The following is a 21,274-nucleotide window of genomic DNA, read 5'->3' on the forward strand; positions in this document are numbered from 1 at the left end:
AATGCATGTGTTCCAAATAATGATCTATTTCAAATAAAACTCCAGCACTTCACTCCCAGATAATCAATCAAGGCATGAGCTGGGAGACCTTTGTGCACGTTTTGCAGATGTGGGGGGATGGAATAGTAGGCTGCTTGTCTTTATTGGCACATTTACAGGACAAAAGATGCTGACGGAGAGGTGTGAACGGATTTAAGGTGGGCCAGATCTATGAGTTTTTTCGTAGGGTCTGGTAATTCTAGTGTTAAACACGCCATGTCACAAAGCTGAAATCATCTAAAACTGGTTTCTGGAACATGACATTGAGTTCACTATACTCAAATGGCCTCTATAGTCACAAGATCTCAATCCAGTAAAGCACTTCTGGAATGTAGTGGATCGGGAGATTCACATCATGGATGTGCAGCTGACAAATTAATCTATACCACAAAGAATTACAGCACTTCTGAAAGGCAAAGGGGGGTCCAACCAGTAAGGTGTACTTAATAAAGTGGCTGGTGAGTGAAGTTAGTACTACTTTGCCCTGGTTATTTCAAAGTGAGGCTCACATGGACCAGTTTTTCTTAATTGGATACCAATTTTAAAAATGCATTTAAGAACTGTACATACTTTATTAATCCATTTGCTACTGAAAAGTATCCAGCAAAATAAAAGCATATTCAACCCTTCTAGTTTCCTTGTTCTTAAAACCTTGGCTTTAAAACAGATGTTGTGAAAAGATCTCCGAGGACGGGACATATTGTGTTAAAGTCTGATGTGTCACACAGGTGCTTAAGGCCGATTTCAAAGATGTGGTAGAAGGTTGAATATGAGGCTAATAAAATAAAAACAGAGGCCAAGTTTCTGAAGTATGAAATGTCCAGGAGAAAAGTAGGCCTGCAGGCTATTGAATGTTCAAGCTAGGAGATGCAGTGAAGCTTGGTTGTCATTTTCTAAAGATCTTTACTGAGGTCTACTCACCTGATATTTGTCACCTTTTGCTCAGTTAATCTTCTGGTACACTCAGAAACAATAATGTTATCTTGGTAACCAGCATTGAAACTTGTGATCTCAATATAAAGGTTTGAAGTCCAGAGTACATCATGGTCCAAGCATGCATATATGCAGGTAACTATTGCACTTACGATGTCTTGACTACTTTCAAAAGTGACATTATTGGGCCAGTGGTTACCCATGCACAGTCCTTGACCTCCATGGACTGCACGGTCTTACCAGATCACAATCTACCTTTCTATGTTGGATATCATCCTATAATTTTCAATTGTTTCCTACAAACTTCTTTTCATGGAATGATTACCAATTACCTGTGTAATCATCCTCATACATTGCTGTAACATTGTGACATTGCTTGTCTCAATTTTATAACAGCTTTTGTTTTCATTTGTTTAAGTAGGTTTGACTATTTTGTTTCTTTTTTGGTGTTCTTCTACTTTGATTTGTATTGAACCAAGAAAGTTACTGGAAATAAGATTTTTTATATAGTGTAGGTACTACTTTTGTTAATGTGATACATTTATATAATAATATATAATACCTATCATTTCTTCTTGTGTTAATTATTAGTTGTTACATTATAAGAGCCTAATAGGACAGTATTCAGCTTAATATCAAAACTATGATAGCCAAAGCCATCAAACTGGTATTGGCCAGGCTTAGATGTAGCCTGTTCATACATTTTTATTGTCTGGAATTTACGGTAGCTGTGAAAGATTATATTTATCTATCTATTACATGTTGTGAAATTTAAAGAAATCTGGATACTTCATTCAAGAGTATTTAGATAACCTGTGAAATAGATTTTACATACAAACGATTGTTCTTTAACAGTTGGCAATATTTTATTTTATAAAAACTTCAGGTAAAAACTATGTGGAACCTTAGAATTGCACTAGAAAACACATGTACATTTACTTGAATTGTAAATTACAAACAAAATAACTCCTAAACACTACAAACAGAATCTAATTATAATTCAAGTAATTTAATAATTTATCAATGGAACCCACTTGAATAAATGTTTTAAGGAATACTAATTAAAAACAAGATTAGCACTAGAATCCCTGAAGCCTATGAAAAAACTTGTAATCCTGGGCCACCTTAAATTTCTTTGCACCTCTCCATCAGCGTCTTTTGTTTTGCAAATATGTCGATCAGCACAAGCAGTAAGCAGCCTGCTATCCCAATTCCCCCCACTGACGAAGCTGAGTCTGTTGCAAAATTTTCAGTGCTCAGTTCTCTTTATTTGGGAGTGAGATGCCTGGAGTTGTATAGGATAAATAATATATAGTTATTTGGAATACATACATTTCATGTGTTTTCTGCATCTACAGCGATCTGTGCAAGTGTAGGATGACAGGAACCGCTGAACACATAGCTAAAACAGAACAGTATTCCATGTACTCTGCATTATGGTGCATGATACTGAAAATGCAGTACAGTCAAGATGGAAAAGAAAAAAAAAAACACTTTCAAATGACAACTCAGAAATGGCATTGTGTTTTCAAATAGTGACGTTTTTATTGTAACAGTAGGGGGCGCTAGAGCTTCCTTGAACCCTCAGGTACCACTCCAAACACCAGGTAAAATTACAATTATTATTTATTTTGTAATAATAATGTGCACAAAGCACTCTCCACTCCACACTACTCATACACTCAATACAATAATAAATCAAAAACCAATCCTCCTCTCCCAGACGCGTTGCCACCCTTCCACCCAGCTCAGCTCACTGTCTGGGATTTCCCATGGTCCTTTTATAGTCCATGACCCAGAAGTGATTGTCCCTCAGTCCATGTGACTTTCTATCACTTCCGGGTCAGGCAAAAACTTCTCTTTTTCTTCAGCCCGGAAGTATATCATTTCTTCCGCTTCCGTGAGTTGGAAATACTTCTGGGCTATATGGAAAATATAAATCTCTGGGCCTCCCTGCAGCGACTCCTGGCGGCCCTGACGTTAATTCGGGGCATCTCCACGTTGCAAGGACGACTCCATCTAGCGGCCTAGGGGTATTGGCCGGGATGAATGGCCGGCCATATCTCACATCATGTATGAATGTGTGTGTGCGTGCATGTGTGTGTGCGCGCGCGCGCGTGAGAGAGGCAGACACAGATTCAATCTCATTCAAGTGATTACTGGAATATAAAATAAACACTTTCGCAAAGGTATAACGATAAAAGTGTGCTTTTATTCAAGAATAAAACTGAATAACAAAAAATTCAAGTGACAACAAGATACCAAGAAAACATGGTTCACCAGCGTTTGTGTGTCTGCTTATATGTTTTCAACAATATCTTTTACAGATAGCAAAACTTTACACCGGCTGTTACAGACTAAAATCAAAGGCTTCTTCTTTTTGGGTCCATACACCGTGAGCACGGCATTGCCAGATCTAAACACTAGCATGGCGAATTGCTCATGTACTGAAATGACTTTAGCTGCAGGTGAAAGTCCAGTTTTACTTATGGTGCCAAGCAGAGTTGTGTCGCGGCACAGCAGTCTATTAGCCAGCAAAATCACCGTGAAGAAGTTGTCTGTTGTTACAGTTCTGCCTTTGTCCAGAAATGGCTCCATAAGCTTTATGACCACAGACTTGGAAAGCCTTTGCCCAGAGTTGTAACTCAAAACACAGTTCTTAACAAAACATTGCCAGATGTCCAAGATCGCAGCAAATCTGTTGTTTTCCACACGTTCTGCACGGGTGTCTTTGTTCTCAAAGCGCATATACCACATGGTAGTCTGATAGCGGTCACGGGACATTGTATCTTTGACTGCCGGTACAACAAATAGTTCTGAGCAGGCATCAACCACAGCAGCAACTATGGTCATCGCTGCTCTTATGAAAAGAATGGTGATAAATGCCATCAGCTTAGAGAGAGAGAAGCAAGTTCGTTGTACCACGTGAACATCACTGACAGAATAAAACTGAATAATAAAAAATAAGTGCTAACTTTTATAAGTAGCCAAAATTTATTCCGGGTGTTACAGACTCGAATCAAATGTATGTTTTTATTATATTATAGTAATAATAATAGCAGCTCACTGCAGGCAGTCCCTGGGTTACGTACGAGATAGGGACTGTAGGTTTGTACTTAAGTTGAATTTGTATATAAGTCGGAACAGGTACATTACTTTAATAAATGTTATTGTTGACCGACTGTAACCAAGTGCTCTGCCAATGAATGATGGAGTTTCACCTCTTTCTGACCTTATTATTATTTCTACTTTATTTTCAATGGTGATGGTTTTTCTCTTCTTTACTGTAGCACCAGCACTTGCATCACATTTGTGTTTTAGAGACATTCTTGAAGGGTGAAGACAAAAGGTTAAGATGAGCTCTTCTGTACAGCACTGTACACGCTATCACAGCAGATTAGGCACCAGTTGTCAACACGTCTGATGTATAGGGTGGTCCAGATCTAATTATCCAATTTTCATAACGCTGTAACTTATTCAGCTTATTACATAGAAAATCACCCGAAAAATCCCAGACCATCGAGAAGTGTGCGAACTGACGACACGAAGAATCATCTTCGCGCCGAACTGGAATCGTCCCCGCATAAATCAAAGTCATCCAGACGATCTGGATCTTCAGAATTAGATCTGGACCACTCTGTACTGACAAGAGACAACTTCCTGCTATGTGCGTAACAGTACAAGCAGGCTTGCTATTGAGAATGAATGGGGGCAGAGAGGGGCGGTTCATCACCAGCCCACCTCACAGTCACCTCCACTACACCCGCCACACCACCGCCCCCATTCAACATGCAGCCATCCGAGGCACATTACAATGCTACCCCCCGCCTCCCCGTTCACCTTCAATGGCCTCCGTTCAGCCACAACAGGGTCACCTGTCCGCCCGACAGACACTATACTGCGCGAGCAGCGAAATCGACCCCCTCCAGCCTCCGTCCAGCCACTGCTTGCAGTGTCCCCGGGCCGAAAATGACAGAGCGGCAGTTACTGAGGTGCATGCGTCGCAGCTGTGGCCCTGTTCGTATATTATAGGTCGGGTGTCCGTAACCTGGGGACTACCTGTACTCAAAAACACAGAGCACCCGGCCTTGAACCCAGAAGCTCTGGGTTATAAGGCAGCAGCTCTTACCTCTACACTATTCAAGAATACATATGAACCTCCTGTCAAATGACATTTGAGCTTGGGTTTTTAACTCATTGACAGCAACATGAAAATCAAATGTTTTTTTTTTTCTTTGGTTATATTCTTGAATAAAAGTGCATGTGTTTATTTGATATTTGGACTAAAGTATTCACACACTATACACTTCACGTCATTATTAGTATAACATGGAAAACATTTCTGTTGTAGCTATGTGTTCAGCAGTTCCTGTCATCTAACATTTACACAGATTGTTGTATACATGGAACACACATAAAATGTATGTATTCCAAATAACGATATATTATTTACCCTATACAGCTCCAGGCACCTCACTCCCATACAAAGAGACCTAAGCCCTGAGAATTTTGTGACGGACTCAGCTCTGTCGGTGGGGTGTATGGGATAGCAGGTTGCTTGCTGCTTGTGATGACTGAGACATTTACAAAACAAAAGATGCTAATGGAGAGGTGCGAAAGAATTTAAGGTGGCCCCGGATTACGAGTTTTATTGTAGACTTGAGGGATTATAGTGTTAGGCTATAAATTAGGTTAGCTGCCATCTCCAAATTGCCCTGCAATAGAATTCCTGCCAAATAGGCACTGACTCTTCATAACCTCAAAATGGATACATTGGTTAAAAGACAGATAGATGAATGGATGGAGTTGGTGATCAAAACTATTTTAAAGCATACAAGGAATTAACGTACCGAATATTCGTAGAAGCAACACAGAGTCTGATGGATAGAAAATTAGCATCCACAAAATAAAATTACCCTGTGTGCAATGTAAATTACATAAATTGAGCAACACATCTTCCTAAAAAAAAGAGTCACTTGACTTAAAAAGATGTTTAATAGACCAAAAGCAACCAAGCCAAAGCTCTTATTATCTTAACTTGTAAAGAAAACTAAATATAAAAATATTGTTCTTACTCTAGAAATCAATGAGAAACCTACCTTTTGCAAGGTCCAGTTTTTCAATAATGAAAACTGTTAAAAATAAATAAATAAATAAAAATTTAAAATACTGCCAATAAATAAATAAAAATTTAAAATACTGCCAATATGCAAGAACAAAAATAGTAGAATATATACAGAGATGATTTTATCCACACATCTTTGACTGTATTATACTAAAGGTAAAGATGAAAGCAATTCAGTGTGAGTTTTGAAAAATTGAACTTTGTCTCTAGGAATTTCTCACTTATTTACTGTAGCTCTATACATAATATGCTTGAGCATAAAGATATGTAAATATTTTCATATTTTCTAGTTTACAAAGAATGTTGTGGTGGTGCTTTTAGGCTGAATTAACATTAAAACTGCAGTTAGTATGCCATTTCACAAATACTGGAAGTAGGTTAAAAGAAAAAAACAGAAAAGAAAAAAAAAACCTATGCCTAAATAAGGCCACAGTGCACTTAGATGTGTCATAGCTACACTATATAGAGAGTGCCTGAGCAGAGAGGATGTGGCAGTAGACACTAGAAGAAGAAAACATGGATAAACTCTTCAAGAGATTAAAAAAGAGCAAAGTAAGAAGATGTCTAGCCACAGACAGCTGTCCATAAGACCAGTCCGCTATGTATAAATAGAATAGGACTTATAAAAAGACACTCAAAAAATGTGGGCAACACCGTAAGACAAAGGTTACAAACAAATTATTATTATTAGTAATAGTATTTGCAAGGCTTATACAACTTATTAATAAAATTATCTGTTTGAATGGTTCACTTCTACAAAAATTGTGGTTTGTTTTAGTTCTCAACGTAAGCCAACTTTACATGAACCATAGTAACAGATATTTAGTCAATGTCTGGCAATATTCTTTCAGAAAGTGTGCCTGCTTAATTACAATACACTTTACAAAATGTTAGCATCACATATGATTTATTAAAATACAATTATTGCATACATTAAAAAAATCTTAAAATCCTGGAAGAAATAATTGAAAAAAATGTGAAAATTGTTTAAACAATTCTTGAAACAACCATTTTTAAAACTCACCGTGGAGACTATTCCAGCTTTTTGAGTATTAGAGGACGACGACTCCAAATAAACTCCACTATCAAGGACTTTTTCACCTGATGCACTTGAAGCAGGGGTACTAATATAAATAAAAGGAAAAGAAAACATTTAAAAGATCTTGATTTCCATTATTAAGCAAATTGAATAATCATTGCATGTATTCAGTAGGCATAAAAGAAGGAATAAGAACAGGGCAAGTATACTCTAAAAAGCAAATAGAGAAATAACCCTTTTCAAATATTTTTGACACTGACAATGGCATACTGGTGAGAACTGCTCCCTTACACTTCTGGAGTCCTAAATTCAAATTTCAGTCTGGACACCATTTGCATAGAGATTGCACATTCTCCATGTCTCCTACTATTCCAGGTGCATCAGTTTTCCTCTGACATTCCATAAGCATATACTGTACATTAACTCAATATGCAACTCCAAATTGCCTCTGTATGAGTCAGTGTGGTCTGTGATTAGTTGCTGTTTCTCTCAGAAGCTGGTTCCAGCTATGCTCTTTATATTTTCAGCGTAGGCTCTAACTCAAATCTATCCTGTACTAGATTGGATTTAGTCTAGTACAGGACAGAATAATCACACAGTGGAAAGGCCAGGTATTCTCAAAACCTTTCTTATCAGTAGTAAAAAGATAAAATCACTCATTTGTTAATCATTTATTATACCAATTACGTAGGAATAAGTATATGTTCATTATTGAGTCAGAGAAGCTTTATTATTGATTCTCCAATTGATAATAAATTCAAATAAGGATTGAAACAGTTATAGTACAGTTTTCATTATTTTTGACAAATCTGTTTTTACTTATTTGTTTACATTTTCAAATGGGCCTCAGACCTCCACAAAATTAGTGACTTACCTGAAGAAAGCATCCATGCTACTATACGGACTTAACTATAGAACTGGCTGGGGAAAAAAAAAACAAAACTTTTCCTTAAACCCACATATAAATCTGTAACATGCTGAGTTAATGTTCCATGGCAATACAATTTCTACACTTGACCAAATGAAAAGGAAACATCTTATTGTTTTTTGATTTTAATTAAAAGCATATAACAAACCATATAATCTAGTCCAACCTAACAAACCAAAATTCAACGCCCACCCAAGAGAAAAAGAAGAGAGCCAACTAACAAAGCAAATCTTTAAAAGCAATGGTTAAGGTTTCTTTATTTAGTCATGCTTACACAAGAAAACATGAAATTTGCCTTCTCAGTTGCATCTAATAACAGAAGAATGAAATAAAAGAGATAAATAGAAACAAGAAAGGTTAAGGTAAGGCAGTTAGATAATACATATTTACACCAAAAAAAAAAAAAAAAAAGGTTACAGGATATATATCAAAACCTTAATCATCATCTCCGATATTTCTTATTGAAAAGTCGTATGCCACTAGGAAGAAAGGAGTTTCTGGAGCGATTTGTGTGGTTTTTCAAAGCGACTATCCTTCCTGATTTACTGAACTTTAGTTTTGCATGTAATGGATGACTCATCAGTTGAGATGATTTCCAGTTTCTTTAACATTGCCCTCTGACACACACTAGTCAAATCATGTACATCAGCCCCAATAACTTTAGCTGCATACTTCGTAATCTGCTGGAGCTTTTTTGAGTTTTGGTTTGTCAGACTATTAAATCAGGCAATGAAACTGAAAGTGAGCACAGACCGGATCATACTGCGATAGAAGGACAACATGAAGTCCTTGTCTACTTTAAATAGCTTGAGTTTATGGAGGAGAAATAAGCGCTGGTTGCATTTAGAAAATAATTTTTTTGTATTTGTATTCCAGTTAAGATTGTTATCTAGGTAAGTTCCTAAGTATTTCTACTCAGTCACTATTTCTACCTCCTCTCCCAGAACTACAATAGGTGAACATACAGATTTCTGTGTCTTAAAATCAAATATTTTTTTGGTCTTTTTTACATTCAGAGTGAGAGAGATTTTATTGCACCAGTTTACCATACAGTCCACTTGGTTTAGATAGTGGCTTTCATCCTCCCCAGATATGCATCCTATGATCATGGTGTCATCCGCATACTTGATAATGGAACAGTGGTCATTATTCTGTCTCAGGTCACTTGTGTACAGTGTAAACAGTAATGGTGATAAGACACACCCCTGCGGACTTCCCGTGTTTGAATGAATGACTATTGAAAAAGTGTCCTGAACTTTAACTGTCTGTGAACGGTTTAAAAGAAAGTTCTGAATCCATAGTGTAATAAATGGGTTTACATTCATACTGTTCAATTTTCCAATCAGTATATGAGACTGTATAGTATTGAACGCTGAAGAAAAATCCAAAAATAGTGCTCTGACATATGAACCAGGCTGATCAAGAAAGGTGTGGATTTTATGTAAGATAATAAGCAAGAGTATCTTCCACACTTCTGTTTGCACAATAAGCAAATTGATTGTTATCTTGAGAAGACTTTGTCTCTGTCACTAAAATGTTTTTCACCAAATGTGCAAAGCATTTTATTGGAATAGATATAAGTGCCACTGGTCTGTAGTCATTTAAACAGCTTGGCCTAGAAACCTTATATACAGGGGTAATGATTGATTGTTTCCACAGATTAGGTACAATACCACAGGTCAGAGACCAGTTAAAAAACAAATGAAAAACTGGAGAGAGCTGCTTAGAGCAAGACTTTAAGAGCCGACCTAATATGCCATCTGGTCCCACTGCACTGTTTGTTTTGGCCTGCCGCAAGCCTTTCTCCATTTCAGTTAAACTGAACCCCACCACAGCACAATTTCTGGTGTTTTTATAAAGCATCTCTTTTGTTTCTGTATTTTGGGTGCTGAAATCACTTGTTTCAAATCTGGCAAAAAAAGTTATTCAGTTCATCTGCTAAAAGCTTGTGGTCTTTGTCAGCTGGAAAATTCACTTTCTTTTTAGAGCCCAGTCCTGTAATTGTTTTTAGTCCCTTCCAGACCTGCATTGGATTGTTATCATTAAACCACATATTGATTTTTTTCCCCATACATCTTTTTATTTTGTTTAATTAACCTGTTAATCCTTTGCTGTAAAATTTGCTTATCTTCTATCTTATTTTCTTGATGTGCATGTTGCTTTTCCAATAGTAATGTTTTAACCTCTTAAGTGATCCATGGCTTACTGTTTGGGTACAACTTGAGTTTTTTCCTTAATGATCATAGACTCACAGAATTTCATATATTCGCTGACAGTATAAGTGGCCTCATTCAGTGACTGTGAGCATATCAGCACATCCCAATTTGTACTGGAGAAGCATTCCTGTAGTTCCTCTACACTGTCCTTGCACCAGTTTTGTGTTGTTCGTATGGCTGGTTTTTCTTGTTTCAGTTTCTGTTTGTACTTCTGGAGTAGATGAATAATGACGTGGTCAGACGCACCCAGGGCTGCTCTGTGATGCGATATGTAGGCATCAGGGACGTTTCCGTAGCACTTGTGCAGAGTTTTGTCCCCTTTAGTGTTAATATTCACATATGATGGTAATTTGGTAATACTGACTCCAGACTCCATAAATTAAAATCACCCATCACAAGTTTGAAAGAACCTGGTGATTTGGTTTCTAGTTTATGCGCAGTTTCAAGAATTGATTCAGCTGCAGCTCCCACGTCAGCATGCGGCGGAATGTAAACGACTGTCACAAATAATTGATTAAACTCCCGTGGTAGATAGTATGGGCGAAGTCCGATGGTGAGTAGTTCAATATTTGGCATTGTGGTGGATTGCCGGCTTATTTCTCCGGCCCTCACCCCCAGGCCGCCAGGAGGAGCTCTCCCAGCAGCGTGGACATGCCCCGAGTTCCAGCAGGGCCTCATGGACTATGTAGTTTTTATACACAGCCCTGCTGGATACCTTGGGGGCCACCAGGCGTCACTGTAGGGGGGCTCGTAGGCTCGCATGTGCCCTATAACCCGGGAGTACGTGACGGTCACGTGACAGGAAGAAACGACGTGCTCCCGGGTTGAAGAAAAGGACTATTTACCCTGACCCGGAAGGGAAAAGGAACTGTGGACTGTTGAACGGGAACACCTCCGGGTAAGGGTGTATAAAAGAACTCTGGGAAGCCCAGTACACTGAGCTGAGCTGGGAGGTAGGGCGGCAAAGTGTCTGGGCGAGGAGGATTGGTTTGTTGGAGAGTTTGATTTATATGAGTGGGGTGTGGAGAGTGCTTTGTGCACGGTATTCTTATAAAGAATATTTATACTTTCACCTGGTCATCAGAGTGGTACCTGAGGGTTCAAGAGGTGGACAAAGCCTCTATCTGTCACAGTTGGCGTAGTCGGCAGGATTCTCTGGCCGTCGGGTTTGGCAGAGGACCTGGATTTAAATAAATTTTACTGTGGACAGAACCCTAAGAAGTCCCCCTTGAAACCGCGGAGGTGAATATCCCACCCGCGACCAAGAGCGCTACAGCTGCGAGCCGTTATTTAAAGCAGACTATGGGGAAGAAATCTGGAAAGAAGAAGGGCAGTCCCGACTGGGTGAAGACCATGACGGACGCCGAATTAACCTGGACTTACCTGACTGGGTGTGAGGAGGACCGAGAGCCGATAAAGGCTGAACAAGCCCGAAGGGCGCAACAGCAGGGTTGCTGTCAGCAGTCAGCCGCGCCGGAATCCCTACACGGATTAGGGACACCGCTACCACGGTTGGAGGTATGTACTGGGAAAGCGCCCGAAGTTTCGGGTGCTTTTTACTTGTGTTTTGCAGAGGCATGCCTCCAGAAAGCAGACGGTGCGTCAGATGCCTTCCTCATACCTTGGCAAGATGGCCGCGTTACCCAGAAGGCAGGCCAGGCTAGGAGTCGTCCATCTACAAGCCCATTCGAGGACAAAGTCCACGTGACCTCGCGCAACAGCGACCAGGAAGAAGGTCAGTTTCAAGCCTTCGGTGAGGTCAGTGCTTCCCCGACGAGTCACAGCTCCCTGAAGGAGAAGGGGGCGGCGAGCGATGCAGCGCCAACCTTCAACAAAGGTAAAGAGGGGCGGGAAGTGACTGTACGGTCTGCCGACAAAGTTAAAGAGGCAGACCGCAGCCAGCCGCGGGAGGCTACCCGTTCCTCTTCGGACTCCATTTCCCAGAAGCCTCCGCGAAGCCCAGCAGAGCACGTGCCGACAACGGACGTGCCCATTGGCTCTCGGCCGGTAGCAGCACCCAGGCCGTCTAAAATGCGGGACTCACATTCTCAAGAACCTCTGCGAAGCACAGCAGAGCACGTGCCAGGAGCGGACGGGCTCATTGGCTCCCGGCCGGAGGATGAGGAAAACAAGGAAGTAACCTTGCCTCCGGCCGAAATAACTAACTTTGTAAACTTACAGGAGCTCGAGAAATATCTCGAGCCCCTATATATCTTCTTCCAGGGACTAAAGGACTTGAAGGAGCGTGTGGAGGAGCTGGGAGCTACAGCCGAGGCGCCACTAAAAGGACTGCAGGAATTCCTATGGCGACTGGGACGAGAAGCTCCTCTGATGATTGATGCGGGAATACAGGTGAGTCCTGCCCGTTTCGTATATCATAAGGGGACACAGTGTGATTCGGCACCGCGTTTAATAAGTAGCGGCTGCCAAGCACTGTGAACCTGACACTTGAGCGTGGTATGATGACCGAGTGGTCGGGCAACGGTCCGATTGAACCGGGGCAGCGGTATCAGACGCCTCTCCGGAGCGATACGGACCTCGAGACCCCGACCCGCGTGATGAGGGAGTTGTCGCTTGTTTCTGGAGGGGCGGAGGAAGTGCCAATCAAACCGGGGCAGCTGAAAAGTGCTGTTACCCGGAGCGATATGGTGCTAATGACGCCGCCTCCTAAATTACATAGGACAACGGGTGTGCAAACAGCAAAGAGGCTCTCTCTTCTTCATAGAGAGCCTCATGCTGTGCACAAGCCCCAGAGAAAGCAGGAGATCCCCAAAATAAAAAGCGGCTCTCCTGACAAGGTAAAGAAAAGGGCGGAGAGCAGCAAAGCGGCCGTTAACCCCTCCTTGGCAGAGGAGAAGGTGGAGCTGACCGAATTCCCGAGATGTTTCCGGTCTCGGGAAGAGAGGCCACCAGGAGGACGTCAGCGGTGCTACAACTGTCGGCAACCGGGCCACGTGTGGCGAAGTTGTCCCCGGAGGACAGGGGAGCGGTGGGAAAGAAGATACACCGTTCCCCCAAGGTTCGCCGGGGGATCTAGACAACGTAGCCAAGGTCCGGATGATGCGTTCTCCTGGAGGAGGACGTCCCTCACGGGGCTGGTCGCTTCGCCCCAGTTGGCTTCGCTAAGGGGGGTGAATTGTGGTGGATTGCCGGCTTATTTCTCCAGCCCTCACCCCCAGGCCGCCAGGAGGAGCTCTCCCAGCAGCGTGGACATGCCCTGAGTTCCAGCAGGGCCTCATGGACTATGTAGTTTTTATACACAGCCCTGCTGGATACCTTGGGGGCCACCAGGCGTCGCTGTAGGGGGGCTCGTAGGCTCGCATGTACCCTATAACCCAGGAGTACGTCACAGTCACGTGACAGGAAGAAATGACGTGCTCCCGGGTTGAAGAAAAGGACTGTTTACCCTGACCCGGAAGGGAAAAGGAACTGTGGACTGTTGAACGGGAACACCTCCGGGTCAGGGTGTATAAAAGGACTCTGGGAAGCCCAGTACAGTGAGCTGAGCTGGAAGGTAGGGTGGCAAAGTGTCTGGGCGAGGAGGATTGGTTTGTTGGAGAGTTTGATTTATATGAGTGGGGTGTGGAGAGTGCTTTGTGCACGGTATTCTTATAAAATAAAGAATATTTATACTTTTACCTGGTCATCAGAGTGGTACCTGAGGGTTCAAGAGGTGGACAAAGCCTCTATCTGTCACAGCATGCAGATGCGCTCTTTTTCAGTGATATTCCTGCACCACCTTTTGTTAATGTAAAGGCAGACCCCACCACCCATCTGCTTACCAGAAGCTAGATTTCTGTCTTGCCGTACACAAACAAATCCATCTACTTCGACTGCTGTATTCGAGTCTGTATTCTTAAACCAGGTCTCCGTAAAGCATATAAGACAGCTTTCACGGTACTCGTGGAGGTATCGCGCAGATGCTCTCAGCTCGTCCAGTTTATTTTGCAAGAACTGTCCGTTGCTCATGATGATGGTTGGCAAAGGTGTTTTAAAACTTCTCCGTCTCAGACGTACTCATTGTCCACCTCTTTTTCCTCGCTTTCTGGGTTTCAAAGATTTTAATTCGTCCGGTATATTAGTAATACACGGGGAGTAACTGGTAGCTGGTCTCACTGATAGCAGCGCATCCCGGCTGTAAATGAACAGCGCAGGCCACACACCTGAGATTTCCTGCACAGGTAGTGCGTTAGTGTCCTGTTGGATTCCAAAGGCAATAATGACCAAAAATAAGAAACTTTCACAAATGTTATAAAGCATTTTATAGAAATAACTAATTGCAAACTAGTAAAAGAAAACAATTTTACACAATTTAAGAACAAAAAGCAGGTACAAAACACGGAGAGATGCACCGAGAGGTCTGCTACAGTGCAGCAACTGGAAACAATGGGGAGGAAAGAGTATCCTTTTCCCCAATATAGAAGCTTATTCGAAAATGTTATTAATTATATCCTGCCATATTTTTAAAAAGTTTGGAACAGATCATCTAAGTGATAATTTAATTTATTTCAATTTCAAATAGTATAGGACAATAATTACCCATGGACTTGAAAGTGGTGGGGTGGAATTCTTCCAGTTAAGCAAGATAAGTCTATGTGCTGGCAGTGAGGTAAAGGCAATTATTGGTTTGTCCTTCTCTACATTAAGCCCATCTGGGAATACACCAAACACAGCTGCTCATGGGTTAAGAGTGATTTCGACACAGAGGCTGTCTGATATGCATTCAAAGATTTTTGTTCAAAATGATCTAAATTTTGTGCACACCCAAAATATGTGGCCCAGTGAGGCTGGAGCTAGATTGCAATGCTCACAGGTTGAGTCTTGCACTGGAAACATTTTGGATAATTTTAAATGAGATATACAGGTATGCGCTCGATAGAAGACTTTACTGTAAGTTGAATGTTGGAGTGCTTTGAACATATGGAGTTGGGAGTGTAATTCTGTGCATGGCTGCCTCCCACTCCTTTTGTGAAATATTAAGTTAAAGATCCTTTCCCCATTGTCCCCATTGGGATCTTTGAAAGTAAAGGACTTTAAAATGTTTTTATAAATTGTAAGGATGCTATCTGATCTTCAAGACTTGATATTTCTTCTGGAACAGAAATAGACAGAAGGTGAGAAAAATTGGGAAGGTTCAATTTAGCAAAGTTTCTACCTTGAAAGTTGCGGAAAAAATGTTTTCATGAGAAGTTAAATTTGAAGCTTAATTGCTCGTAGGACGTAAAAATATTACCTATGTACAAGTCTCTAAATGTTTTAATCCCAGACATTTTCCAAGTATTAAATACTGTGTATTAGGGGTGGGCGGTATGACAAAAATTCTATATCACGGTATTTTTCTAAATTATCCCAGTTTCACGGTATTCAACGGTATTTTTTCCCCATGCATGAGTGGATGTTAACCACATTTTCCACTCCAATTACTGGCTAAGAATAACCTATTCCACTGTCAAGAGTATTGTACATTGTAAAAAAAAACATTTTAATGTGCACACAAGTATTAATACAGTTTTGCATTGCCCCATAAAGTGATAGCTTTCAAGGGGGTGGCACTAATGGAGAAGGTATCACATTGCATGACAGATGCAGTCAAAATATAGAACCTTTTTATTGAACAAATTTTGCAATAATAAACTATAACTTTGACAACATATTTTCAACCATACAGAGGCATTTAGACTTAGTAAAGTATCCAGAAGTGCTTGTCAAAAATTGTATTGCACTGAATATGTCTTAGAAAAGGAATAAATAGTAAATATTTTTTGTAAACCAACTACACTTTCTGTTAATGTTAACAATCTCTGTCCACTGACACGTTAAAGTGACTTTTTAAACAACTTTATCATCATTAAACTGCATAATATTTAAACTAATAAATAATAACAATAAAATAAATAATAGTATTATTACTGATAGTTGCACTATTACTTCAAGACTTCAAGCCCAGGTGCATTACACAGTATTCACCAAATTAAAATAAAATAAAACAAGTGCAACTTGGTGATGACATCTTTACCAACTGAACCATCATTTAGGCAAACTGCATTAATATGGACCTTGCTTCAAGCTAAGCTATACTGGGAAGAAAAAAACAAACTATATGTCGAGAACAAAGTCGACATTTCCACTTTATTCTCATAGTTTACTTCATAATTAAAGTAGAATGTCGTAAACTAAACTTCTTCCTAAAATCAATGTTTAATCAATTACTTAATTTACCCCGTCATAAATTAATGCAGCACATTAAATGCTTTGTGTTACGTTCCCCGACCCAGTGGTTAATCACTACGCTTCTTAAACTGACTTCCTCCGCACTAAGAGAAGACAGCGATCACCATACAGAATCCATTCACTTCATGAAATTCCTGTTTTCTGAAAATTTAGAATGCTAAGATAAATACTTGATATCATGTTCATGATGAAATGCATTAACACTAGAATTACCAGAGCCTATGAAAAAACTCGTAGATCCGGCCCACCTTAAATCACTTCTTAAAACCGTTCTCACCTCTCCGCCAGCGTCTTTTGTCATCTAAATGTACTGATAAAGACATGCTGCCAGCAGCCGGCTATTCCATCCCCCCAACGACTTAGAACGTAAACAAGCTTTTCCCAGCTCATGCCTTGATTGATTATCTGGGAGTGAAGTGGAGTTTTAGAGTAGAAATAATAGATTGTTATTTGGAACACACGCATTTCATATGTGTTGCATTTCTACTGCAATCTGTGTAAACGCATTGTTAAAACAGAAACGTTTTATATATTCTAGTAGCAAATGACAAAATGTAGGCATAAACTATATAATGTATGAAGCCTGAAGTCCAAATATCAAAGAAACACTTTCACAAAAGGTACAAAAAAAAAAAAAAAAGCCACCGCCAAAAAAAGCCGCCTTAGTGTGTGACATTGACACGCATTAGCTATCACTGCTTCCGTGGCGCAACAGTATCAGTCGCTGACTGGGAATCAGAAGGTCATGAGTTCGATCCTGCACAACTCCCTTTTGAGAAGTGTTCTTATTTTCACTATTTTAGAATAAAAAGATACATTTGATTTCAGTCTGTAACAGCCGGTGTAATTTATGATATTTGTAAAGGTTAGCTTTATTTTTTTTTAAATTCACTTTTCATTGTCTCAGTCGCGTTCAGGATCCTTTCCTACCCCATCTGACACTGCTGTTTTCACATAAAGACGCGCTATAGTTCTGCAGTGTATCACGATACATACGACCGCGTGTTTTTTTCCCCCAATATTGCCAGTCCCCACGTGTTGCTGTATGCTGTTTCTTTTGTACTCCAGGACATGCAGAGGAAAGCATAGTAAAGAGCAGTAACTTCAGCACTATATGCAATCATCAGACACTCTCCATCTGACACTGCTGTTTTCACATAAAGACGCTCTAAAGCTCTGCAGTGTACTTGTGGCTGCATTGTCGTACCAATGCTTGCGAACTGAAGTGTCTGCATGCACTTTTCGTGGCATTACATGTGTATTTTTTGAGTATGCCCATGTAGCTCAAACACAGGAACATATGTTGATGTAAAAGTATAACAAAACAAGTGCACATTTATTCAAGATTATAACCGAAGAAAACAGAAAGCAAGTTACAGTAGGCGGTTGATATGACAGCTTGCGTGGTGGAATGCTAAGAACTGCTGATTTCCATTCCGTGCTATATAACTGTTAACATTTGAATCTGATGATTGCATATAGCGCTGTCTTATTCAGTGTGCGCAAGAACATGCAGGTGGCCAGTTGCTGAGTGCTACAACGCACATTTTAAAAAAAGAAAGACAAATATATGTTATCGTTTTGAAGAAATCATTTTATGACGCGAATAGTACCAATCAGAAAACATCGTCGAAGTAATGCAATATTATTTGAAAACGAACAGCGTCAGATCGGATGTGAAGTTATACTGGCGCTGTTTGAGTCAGATCAGAAGCTGAATAAGCTGAAAAAGCTCCTGTTCTGACTCTAAGTAAAAAAGCATGAATTAATCAACAGAAATAACCGCGATTGACATTTTAAAGTTAACGATTTACAGTGCATACCAATTTATAAATTTAATGTCCGTTTGAGGAAATTGATCTGACTCAAACAGCGCCAGTATAACTTCACACCCGATCTGACGCTGTTCGTTTTCAAATAATCAACATATGTTCCTGTGTTTGAGCTACATGGGCATGCTCAAAAAATACGCGTGTAATGCCACGAAAAGTGCAAGCAGACACTTCAGTTCGCAAGCATTGGTACGACAATGCAGTCACAAGTACACTGCAGAGCTTTAGAGCGTTTATGTGGAAACAGCAGTGTCAGATGGAGAGTGTCTGATGATTGCATATAGCGCTGAAGTTACTGCTCTTTACTATGCTTTCCTCTGCATGTCCTGGAGTACAAAAGAAACAGCATACAGCAACACGAGGGGACTGGCAATATTGGGGGAAAAAAACACGCGGTCGTATGTATCGTGATACACTGCAGAACTATAGCGCGTCTTTATGTGAAAACAGCAGTGTCAGGTGGGGGGCGGTAGGGAAGGATCTTGAACGCGACCGAGACAATGAAAAGTGAATTTAAAAAAAAAATAAAGCTAACCTTTACAAATATCATAAATTACACTGGATGTTACAGACTGAAATCAAATGTATCTTTTTATTCTAAAATAGTGAAAATAAGAACACTTCACAAAATGGAGTTGTCCAGGATCGAACTCATGACCTTCGGACTCCCTGCCAGCGACTGATACTGTTGCGCCACGGAAGCAGTGATAACTAATGCGTATCAATGTCGCACACTAAGGCGGCTTTTTTTGGCGGTGGCTTTTTTTTGTACCTTTTGTGAAAGTGTTTCTTTGATATTTAGACTTCAGGCTTCATACATTATATAGTTTATGCCTACATTTTGTCATTTGCTACTAGAATATTGTAAAATGTTTCTGTTTAAACAATGTGTTTACACAGATTACTGTAGAAATGCAACACATATGAAATGCGTGTGTTCCAAATAACAATCTATTATTTCTACTCTAAAACTCCACTCCCAGATAACCAATCAAGGCATGAGCTGGGAAAAGCTCGTTTACGTTCTAAGTCGTTGGGGGGATGGAATAGCCGGCTGCTGGCAGCTTGTCTTTATCAGTACATTTAGATGACAAAAGACGCTGGCGGAGAGGTGAGAACGGTTTTAATAAGCGATTTAAGGTGGGCCGGATCTACGAGTTTTTTCGTAGGCTCTGGTAATTCTAGTGTTAAAGCAGATATTACACATGCACGGTAGTGAGGCGGTAGTGCTGCTCCCTCGCAGTAAGGGGTCCCCAGGTGTATGTTCAGTGTAGAGAACTTTATGGCAGGTGTGATGAGGCTCCAAAAAACTGGATGTATGAATAGCTATCGCACAGGTTTAACTTAAATATTATGTAAATGTTGGGTTTGTGATCTGCTGGATAGAGACACGAACACAGAATTCAATGCATGTTCTTCTGAGTGGGCTATCTTTATTGCATGCATGCTGTCTCTATCTGACGTACCAAAACCCCAGTTCCTATCCTTCCTTTTTCTTTCACCACATAACCAATCACCACACGATAAACGTCTTTGTGAAATTAAAACTAGTTATAAACTTAGCACACGGAGTGTTCAGAACTTTAAAAATATCTTCGTTATACATGTTTAATTATGCCATCCATTCAGAGTTGCGCCCATCTCTGAACGAGTCGCCAGCACATCGCAGGATGAATACAAGCAAAACATACACTAGTAGGGTCAATATAGCACAAAAAAACCCCACATCCTACATGACTTTGAAAGGAAACTGAAGCACGCCGAGTAAACCCACCACAAAAACATGCAAATGCAAGGCAGGCACGCCGCCGTGCCCCCATATGATTAAGGCATACTTTAATGCATTTCACCATGAAAATTATATTAAGTATTTATCTTAGCATTCTAAATGTTCAGAGAGCAGGAAGATCATGAAGTGAATGTATTCTGTGCGGCGATCGCTGCCGGCGCCTCCTCTTAGTGCAAGAAGAAGTCAGTTTAAGAATCACTTAACACTAAGCATTTAATGTGCTATATGACTTATGACGGGGTTTGAGAAAATCTAGTAAATTAAATATTCATTTTACGATGAAGTTTAGTTTACGATGTTCTACTTTAATGACAAATTACGAGAATAAAGTCAACATGTCGACTTTAATCTTGACATAAACTGCGAGAATAAAGTAGAAATGTCGAGAATAAAGTCAACATGTCGACTTTATTCTCGTCATAAGCATCAAGATTAAAGTGGAAATGTCGAGAATAAAGTCAACATGTCGTCACACTATTACACAGTACCCAGGTACATTACACTGTATTGAAAACAAATAAAACAAGTACAACTTGGTTTGCAGTATTATCCAGTAGTATAGAAACAGTATTTACACATGTGACCTTTTAAAACTAAAGTATCTCCAGGTGACGGACGTGACTCCTTTTTTTCGGCAAAAGTTCTTCTGTTCATCATGTTCAACTTTATCGTCGGCTTCAGTTTCGGAATGTTCTCTGTCCATTTTCACCGCGCAATACCTATGCTACCGCTACCAATTTGGTGGTGCAGCAGTGAAAAAGAGCCCTAGTGCAACAAATCTGTGTTTAGCGGTGTAGCAGTGAAAAAGGTCCCCATTTGAACAGTTTCCAGCTGCGCCACGTTCTGAACATCGTTTAGGCAATTTAAACCGGTGTTGCGGTATAAGAAAAATCCATATCATAAAAAAAATAAAAAACGGTTTTCGGTATGAATCGGTATACTGCCCAGCACTACTGTGTATGCTTAAGAGGGTGGAAAAAGGTGGTTGTTTGCAACACAAAAGCTCCTCTGTCTTAAAGTGCTTCCTACATTGGTTCCATATCCTGAGTGAGTGAAGAGCAACTTAATTATTAGTGTATTGACAATAGTTTGTATTTACTGGACCACAGAGCAGGGAATATAAAGAAGTATTGCAATATTTT

At 40.3% G+C, this 21,274-nt stretch overlaps 1 protein-coding gene across 4 annotated transcripts in view; it reads right to left on the reverse strand.

Moving 5' to 3' along the window:
- Positions 1–21,274, reverse strand: part of sanbr (SANT and BTB domain regulator of CSR) — a 160,330-nt gene that overhangs the window by 53,961 nt on the left and 85,095 nt on the right. For all 4 annotated transcript variants that reach the window (XM_051919330.1, XM_051919329.1, XM_051919328.1 and 1 more), the window contains exons 13-14: positions 7,122–7,221; positions 6,072–6,104 (exon numbers count right to left, since the gene is read on the reverse strand). In XM_051919330.1, the coding sequence (XP_051775290.1) occupies positions 6,072–6,104; positions 7,122–7,221 (133 nt within the window). The remainder of the gene's footprint in view (positions 1–6,071; positions 6,105–7,121; positions 7,222–21,274) is intronic.

This window comes from Erpetoichthys calabaricus, chromosome 15 (genome assembly GCF_900747795.2).
Source record: "Erpetoichthys calabaricus chromosome 15, fErpCal1.3, whole genome shotgun sequence".
NCBI lineage: Eukaryota > Metazoa > Chordata > Cladistia > Polypteriformes > Polypteridae > Erpetoichthys > Erpetoichthys calabaricus.